Source organism: Orycteropus afer, unplaced genomic scaffold, assembly GCF_000298275.1.
Source record: "Orycteropus afer afer isolate SDZICR_OR568_19922 unplaced genomic scaffold, OryAfe1.0 scaffold00007, whole genome shotgun sequence".
NCBI lineage: Eukaryota > Metazoa > Chordata > Mammalia > Tubulidentata > Orycteropodidae > Orycteropus > Orycteropus afer.
The window spans coordinates 202,667-210,484 of record NW_006921594.1 but is presented as its reverse complement, the minus strand read 5'-3'; the positions used below and the strand labels follow the sequence as shown (position 1 = coordinate 210,484).

The 7,818-nt window shown below is 47.9% G+C and overlaps 1 protein-coding gene across 1 annotated transcript in view; it reads left to right on the top strand.

Annotated features, from left to right (window-relative positions):
• Window positions 1-1,356: 1,356 nt before the first annotated feature.
• Window positions 1,357-7,818, top strand: part of CAV1 (caveolin 1) — a 59,982-nt gene continuing 53,520 nt past the window's right edge. The window contains exons 1-2 of the mRNA XM_007943995.2: window positions 1,357-1,386; window positions 2,774-2,938. Coding sequence (XP_007942186.1) covers window positions 1,357-1,386; window positions 2,774-2,938 — 195 coding nt within the window. The remainder of the gene's footprint in view (window positions 1,387-2,773; window positions 2,939-7,818) is intronic.

The following is a 7,818-nucleotide window of genomic DNA, read 5'->3' as shown; positions in this document are numbered from 1 at the left end:
CTTTTAGTTACATATGAAAACTTAGTTCTTTCCATTTGTGGATAGTAAATTTCCTGTCTGATTATATAGCCAAAAAGTAAAATAATTGAGTAGTTTAATTCATCTTGTGCTGCATATAATAAGCTAAAGAGAGAAGTCTCAATCCAGACACAGATAAAATATTTAGTGCCTAAGGCATTTGACTGCTAACCAGAAGGCTGACAGTTCAAAGCTCCCATCCACTCCTCGGAAGGAAGGTTGGGCAATCTACTTCCGTAGTGATACCACCTCGGAAACCCAAGGAGGGGTCGCTATGAGTTGGATCCGATTCCATGGCAGTGAGTTGAGTGATAATTTATCATTTAAAAAATATCTCTAGTCAATTACTCAAAAAAAAAAAAAAAAGAAAGAAAGAAAAACCAAATTCACTGCCCTCAAGTCGGATCCGACTGACTCATAGCGACCCCAAATTTCCCTTAACTCACAACCAGACACTTTTTTTCTTTCTTTCTGGTAATACACTTTAAGCTTTAATTAAACATCTCTACAATTAACTATTTTATCTGTTTTGCAAACGTGGCCATAACCTGTTGGCATGAACATTCTTTGTTCCAGAAAACATCAGTAGTAAAATTAGAGAAACGTGAAACATTTAAATTTATTTCAAATTGAGAAACATTTCAGAGCAAGTGGCAAGCGGTAAAATGTACATGCCGTTTTATCCAACTTTGTTTCTATCCACACAGACTGGATGTAAGCAAGGCTCAGCACCCGCCCTCGCACCCACACAGATTCCTTCCTCGTGTTTGGATGTGAAATACACCGAAAGCTTCTGAAGCATTCTTCATCCTCGGGGAGACCGTTTCTTAGGCAGCGATGAAACGTGGTAGATGAGGAGAAACGGCTGGGAACAGGAGAATTCCTTCCGACAGCTCGGTTGCCCATACTGGGCATTTCTGCAGGCCCTTCGGCTTCCTGCATTCCCACCCCTGCCGGGATGATACACTGCAAAAGCATTCGCTTTCCTCGGGACGCCGGTCATAGCTGGGAAAACGTTGCCCGGGTTTAAAACATCTGCCCGAGAGCCCCCCAGCGCGGACGCAACGCTCTCCCACTTGCTCTCGGCTCCCGGCGGGCGCTCCCCGCCCTCTGCTGCCCGAACCTTGGGATGTGCCTGGACCCGGCGCGGCGCACGTCCAGGCCAACCGCGAGCTGAACAAGCCCCTGGCGCGCCGCCAAGAGGCGCGCTCCCAGCCACCGCCCCCGGCCGGTGCCTTTTTTTTTTCCCTATACAATACAAGATCTTCCTTCCTCAGTTCCTTTAAATCACAGCCCAGGGGAAGCCTCCTGAGAGCCTTCTTCCAGCCACTGACCAGCATGTCTGGGGGCAAATACGTAGACTCCGAGGTAGGCTGAGGTCCTGGGCACCCGGCGCGGGGCGCGCGTGGAGTGTCTGCGCCTGCCATCTGCCACTCCACATATTCCGGCTGCTTTTCCAGCCCCAGCCCTCTCTCGACTTTGGGACACTTCTCGCGCGTTGACACTGCTATGGAATGGACTTGGGCGGGGGAGGTGAAGAGGAGCCAGGAATGTTTTCTTATGGGGAGGGGAAGGGATCAGCGGGTCCCTGAACTGGGGCAACGCGGAAGAGAGGGTCAGGCTCCTGGGATTGGGTCTGCCGGCCCGAAAAAGCATTTTCTGCATGCGTCTGGGACGCTTCCTTGTGGCTGGACCCCCGCGGGACGGCCCTTACCTGCGGCGAGGCGGGGAGCTGGAGCGCGAGGGTGGGTCGTTTATCCACAGGCCTGGGTACAGTCCCCCCCAGAACCCCTGCCAGGCCCCTGGACCGCGGGCCGTGTTTGCACTTCCCAAAGCTCTAGGGCCACCTCAAGAACACTTTCAGCTTCTCGGCGCCTGGCAGGGGTGTTCAAAGAGGGGCGGCCCGCCGCCCTCGCCACTAGCCCCACCACTTGCAACTACTCCCCTCGGTCGGGACCCTCTTAGGTGTGGAGAACTTGTTTTCCCAAACGCAGCCGCGGTTCAGCCACCCGCTGGCAGTCCTGGAGTGACCTGAGGGTGGGTCAGGGAGGAGTGCAGTGTGAGATGCTCCGAGGGGAAGTCTAGGGGGCTTCGGCACGTGGCTTGGCCCAGAGACCAGGAAAGGCGGGACTGTAACCTGTAGGGGGGATCCTTGGAGGGGAGGACAACAATGGGCAGAGGTAGTGTGAGGTCCGCCGGCAGGTGCGAGCCGTCAGGAGGCGACGAACTGGGAGACTCTTGGGGTAGGGGGTTCAGGATGGACCATATGGATGAAGCTGAGAGACTTTACGGGGAGAGGGAGAATGGGGAGTGAGGGAGGGAATTGGAGCAGGTGAAGCACTCGGGGCGAGGGTGGCATGGCAGAGAGAGGGACGGGAGAGAAGTCAGAGATCTGAGGGCACCTCCCGGGCTGGGGGTCCCCGCGGCGTACCGCGCTCAGGGCGCGCGCGGGGCGGGAACCAGGACAGACCCGGCCGCGGGGCTCGCCCTGACCCCTGGCGGCGGGCGGGGGAGGCAGGAGCTCCCTGCCTGGTACCGAGGGGTGTGGTGTCCTTGCCCGGATCCTCTTAAAAAGCTTGCGGCGCGAAGGAGTCGCCTGTGCGCGGAGCTGCTGCCGCCGACGCGGTTAGTTCCATTTCAAGCCTCGACGTTTTTCCCCGCGCCAGGCTGACTTCTGATCGCTTGTTTGTCTTTGTTCAATTCTCTTACCGCTGCCGGTGCCATCCTCTGCCGCCTGGCCGTCCGCCCTTCGCAGGGACATCTCTATACCCTTCCCATACGGGAACAGGGCAACATCTACAGGCCCAACAACAAGGCCATGGCAGAAGAGATGAACGAGAAGCAAGTGTACGACGCGCACACCAAGGAGATCGACCTGGTCAATCGCGACCCCAAGCATCTCAACGACGACGTGGTCAAGGTAAGCAGAGACCGCCAGAGGGGAGGGCACGTCCCCGAGGGGCCGCCGTCCGGGCCGGGACAGCCCTCCTCTGGCGAGCAGCCTGTGCGTCCTGCCTGTGTGGCAGCTCCTGAGGTCGTCAGAAATGTCGAGATGGCACATCCCCCCTCCCCCTGGTTGGTTCAGCTGGAATTTAGTTCACTTGAGTTTTGTAGTCCATATAACGCTCTTTTCTCCTGGTAATTGAGCCTCATGATCTCGGCAGCAGACAGGCTCATGCTCTTGAGAAGATCAGATGGTTGCACTGAAGGAGATGTCTTGATTCACAGGTCGAAGTGTCGTGAAATCTAGTGAAGGGTGATGCCCCATTGAACGTGGAATTCAGGCAGTAAGATGAGTATGTAAAGTATTGTGCTGAGGGTGACAGCCTGAATGCCGAAGCCTGCTAAATTCAAATATCCTGAAGTGATTTTCTTAAAAATAATGAAGCAGACGGAAATGTTTAGGACTAAAGACACTGAGTAACATAAATACACATACATAAGTACTACACCACCAGAGCTCCTTATATATTGTGTATATAAGGAACTCTGGTGGTATAGTGGTTAAGGCATTTGACTGCCAACCAGGTCAGTAGTTCAAACCGACCAACTGCTCTGCGAGAGGAAGATGAGGGACTCTACTTCCATAAAGATTTACAGCCTTGGAAATCCAATGGGGATTGCTATGAGTCAGAATCCACTTAATGGCACTGAATTCCATATATATATACGGAGTTCTGGTGGCAGGCGCAGTTCGTAAGACATTTACCTGCTAAACAGAAGGTGAGTAGTTCAAATCCACCAGCTGCTCTGCAGAAGGAAGATGAGGCAATCTACTTCTGTAGTGATACTGTCTCAGAAACTCAAGGAGGGGTCACTATGAGTTGGGTCCAACTCGACGGCACATAACAACAACAACAACAACAACAACAACAAACATATATATAATCATAATTGAGGGAAGGACAATTCAACTAGGAAAACATGGCACCTGTGCACAGCTAAGCAACTTTGCAAAAACAAAAATAATGCGTACCTCTTCTTTTCTCCTGTAGACACCTCTAGTTAGCTATGGAAAGATGCTACTTTAGTGGCAGCCTAGATCAACCTGCCCTGAACTAATGGGATACTGAAGTTGAGGTTCCTTCTTGTACTGTCAACATGTGCTTAGTAAGACTAAATATAGATTAGGTGAATGGGTTACTGGCAAACTTATAGCTGGTTCAGTGGTCAGTTTTTTTTATTACTATGGTATTCAACTTTGACCCTTTTTAGAAAATCTAGTCTGAAGAATTTATTGTCTGGATCCATCTGGATTGAGAAATCATGGGCCTGAGCCATCTTTGGCAGAGGGCTTTCTTTGAGGGATGGCGAGGGCCAAGGGAAGGCCTGGCCTCCCAGGAGTGTGAAGACACAGTTCTGCACAGCCCCAGAGCAGCCCAGGGGGTCAGAAATGGAGCGATTTCTACCCACCCCACCTCCTGTCTGTGGATAGGAGGAGCTAGAGTTCACAGCCTGCTCACATTTATGAATAATATATTTCTAAACAGTTTAATCTGTAACTGGAAGGAAAATGCAACTGTCAGAATTGACTCTCTTGGCTTGCTGGTGGAGGAAAAAGAAAATTGGAGCATGAACAGGTTTTTCTACTAGTCTGATTATGGAACATTTAAAAGCAGCAGCAGTAATGACAAAAGTATCTTATAAACTGGAAATTAGAATTGCTAAAACTATTTATGAAAACATTATGTTAAAGGTGGAAGGGTGTTTTTTCCTCCTCAGTTAGCCTTAGACAAGAAGTAGAGTTGCCAGGAAAACTGGCAGATTTCAGAAAGGACTCCCTTCATTGGTTCCTCCCTGTTGTTCCGTTGCACTGTGAGTGGGATTCCCTGGAGCAACCCAACCTCCCGGGATGAGTCAGAGGGCCCAGCAGTGTGGATCTGGGTCTCCCAACAAAGCATGACTAAGCTGAGAAAGAAAAGCCCCACTGGAAAAGAGACTTCAACGAAGATGGAAAAAAAGCCTAACAGGCTTAGAGGAAATAGCAGTTTACAAAAAGCATTTCAAAGAGCAAGTGTGGGGATCCTCAAATTAAAGAAATTAGAAGCAAGCTCCTGGTGGCCTAGAGGACACAAACCCCACCCACTTGCCCAAAGAACTGTGAGCAAAACAAGACTGTAAAACAGAAATCCACCCTCAGTAGAATTGGGCAGGTCCACTTAGATACCCCATCTAGAGAAGACGTCAAAGAATATCCTGCAGAGCCAGACCAAGGCAGAAAACCAAACCAGACTTACTGCCATCAAATCAATTCTGACCCACAGTGAGCCCCCACTGGGTTTCTGAGATGGTAAATCTTTACAGAAGTAGATTCCCCAGTCTTCCTTCCACAGAGTGGCTGGTGGGTTTGAACCGCCAACCTTCTAGTTAGCAGTCAGACACCTTAGGCACTACACCACCAGAGCTCCTTAAATGCAACAATGCAACCATTGCCATGGAGTTGGATCCGACTCATAGAGACCCCTCCTTGGGTTTCCGAGGCGGTATCACTACAGAAGTAGATTGCCCAACCTTCCATCTGAGGAGTGGCTGGTGGGTTTGAACCGCCAGCCTTCTGGTTAGCAGTCAAATGCCTTAGACACAAGCCACCAGAGCTCCTTAGACCAAGGCAAAAAAAAACAAACCAAAACCAAACTCACTGCCAACGAATCCAGTTGATGCATGGTGACCCCTCCTTGGTTTCCGAGGTGGTATCTCTACAGAAGTACATTACCCAATCTTCCTTCCCAGGAGTGGCTGGTGGGTTTGAACTGCCAGCCTTCTAGTTAACGGTCAAATGCCTTAGGCCCTACACCACCAAAGCTCCCAAGGCAGGGTGGCTGCAAATGGGAATTATGGCCCCAAAGCCCCAACATGGCAGCAGGGCAAAGGAAACAGAGCCTACCCATTATAAAGACACCTATTTTATTATTTGTTGTCTTTGGATCCAGGCACAAAATATGATAGAAACAGGTATGTTTCTCCTTGTTTCCATGACTGTAGATCATTTTCGTTTTCACAATAAAACCCCTTGTCATCAGGTCGATTCTGACTTATGGAGATCCCTGTGTTAGAGAGCAGAACTGCTCCATCGTGTTTTTTTAACTGTCATCTTTATGGAAGCAGATTGCCAGGCCTTTCTTCTGTGGCACCCCTAGGTAGATTCAAACAGCCCACCTTTAGATAACTTGTCCAGTGCAAACTGTTTGTACCACCTGGCAAACTTTTGACAACGTAGCCTTCTTAAAGAGTAGACACTCAAAGCTTCACCATTAATGCATAGTAGTTTTTAAAATGGACTTGATCAATGCACTCTTAAAAGTACCCAATTTACCAAGTAATGAAAAATCTGTTTTTGCTCTACAAAAAACAAAACAGCTCTGCCAAAGTTGTGTCCCATAATGTAGTCATTAGCCACTCTATTTCAATTTGAATAATTAATGTGAAATTAAACTAAAAAATCAGTCATATGGGCACATTTCAAGCACTCGCTAGCCACATGTGGCTGGTGGCAGCTGCTCTGGACAGTGGAGACACAGGGCATGTCCGTCACTGCAGAAACGTCTCTGGGACAGCACCAGACTACAGAACTCTCTGATTTTTTTTTTTAAAGTCCCTGTGACAAGTTTAAATAATTAACTCTAGATGGAGAAGAAATGAAATTGTGATATAAACTCGAAACAACATAGTGTATCCGCACAGTATTCTTTCAGTCCCATAGAACAGTTACTTAGAGGGGGGACGAAAATGTGGAAGCCATGTGTGCCATGTATTTATATCTCAAGGAGTGGAGTGTCATCGTCTATCTCACTAGTGATCTTGACATCAAGTTTGCAATTTAGTTGCAATAACATTGGTTTCTTATCTCACTAAATAATACTGCTCCATATTATAAAATATTTTTATAGATATTTACCCCAAAATATTAAGATAATGATTGTCTTCTTAAGTTTCCTCTGGTTAAAGTCATCACAACCTCAGACATGTCCTTCTCTATCTGGATTTCTAAGTCTTCCCCTTATGCTCACATTTTCATTCTTAGTTTCTTACTCTACTCAGCCACTGCCGTCGAGTCAGATCCAACTCATAGCAACCCCTCCTTAGGTTTCTGAGGCGGTATCTCTACGGAAGTAGGTTGCCCAGTCTTCCTTCCGAGGAGTGGCTGGCTGATTTGAATCACCAGCCTCCTGGTTAGCAGTCAAATGCCTTAGGCACTACGCCACCAGAGCTCAGAAATTGCCATCAATCAATTCATTTATTAAACTCTTACCATATGCTCAACTAGACACTGTGCTATGCATTACAAAGAATAATTCCTAAAATAAGCCTTAATCATCACCAAGAGTTGGTGAGTAAAAAGTAAAAGAGAAAAGCAAACAAACCAAAACATAACATATATACATGCACAGCACAATCACTGTCAAATGATAACTAATGAGTCCTTTGATGCCTTGACTGCTGGGAAACTTACAGTTAATTTTAAGTTAACCCGTGTTATTTATTCTCGCCTACATAGGGTTTTGTCTTTTCACTTTCTGTTTTACTGCCATGCTCTTTATGTGGTCTTGCAAATCAAAAGTAAATAATCCTGAATGTTGTGTAATAAAAAGATTTTTTGAAAGTGAATGGCATTGTTAATAAGTGTTAGGGAGACCCTCCTGTGGATAATGTAATGGGACGCAGAGAAGGAGGATACATTGTAGATACTTAATGCAGAAGGGAAGAAGTCAAAGCTGCAATGAAAGAACTGGCGAAGAACAAGGCTCTGGGAATTGATGGCATACCAATTGAAATATTTCAACAAACAGATGCCCCATTGGA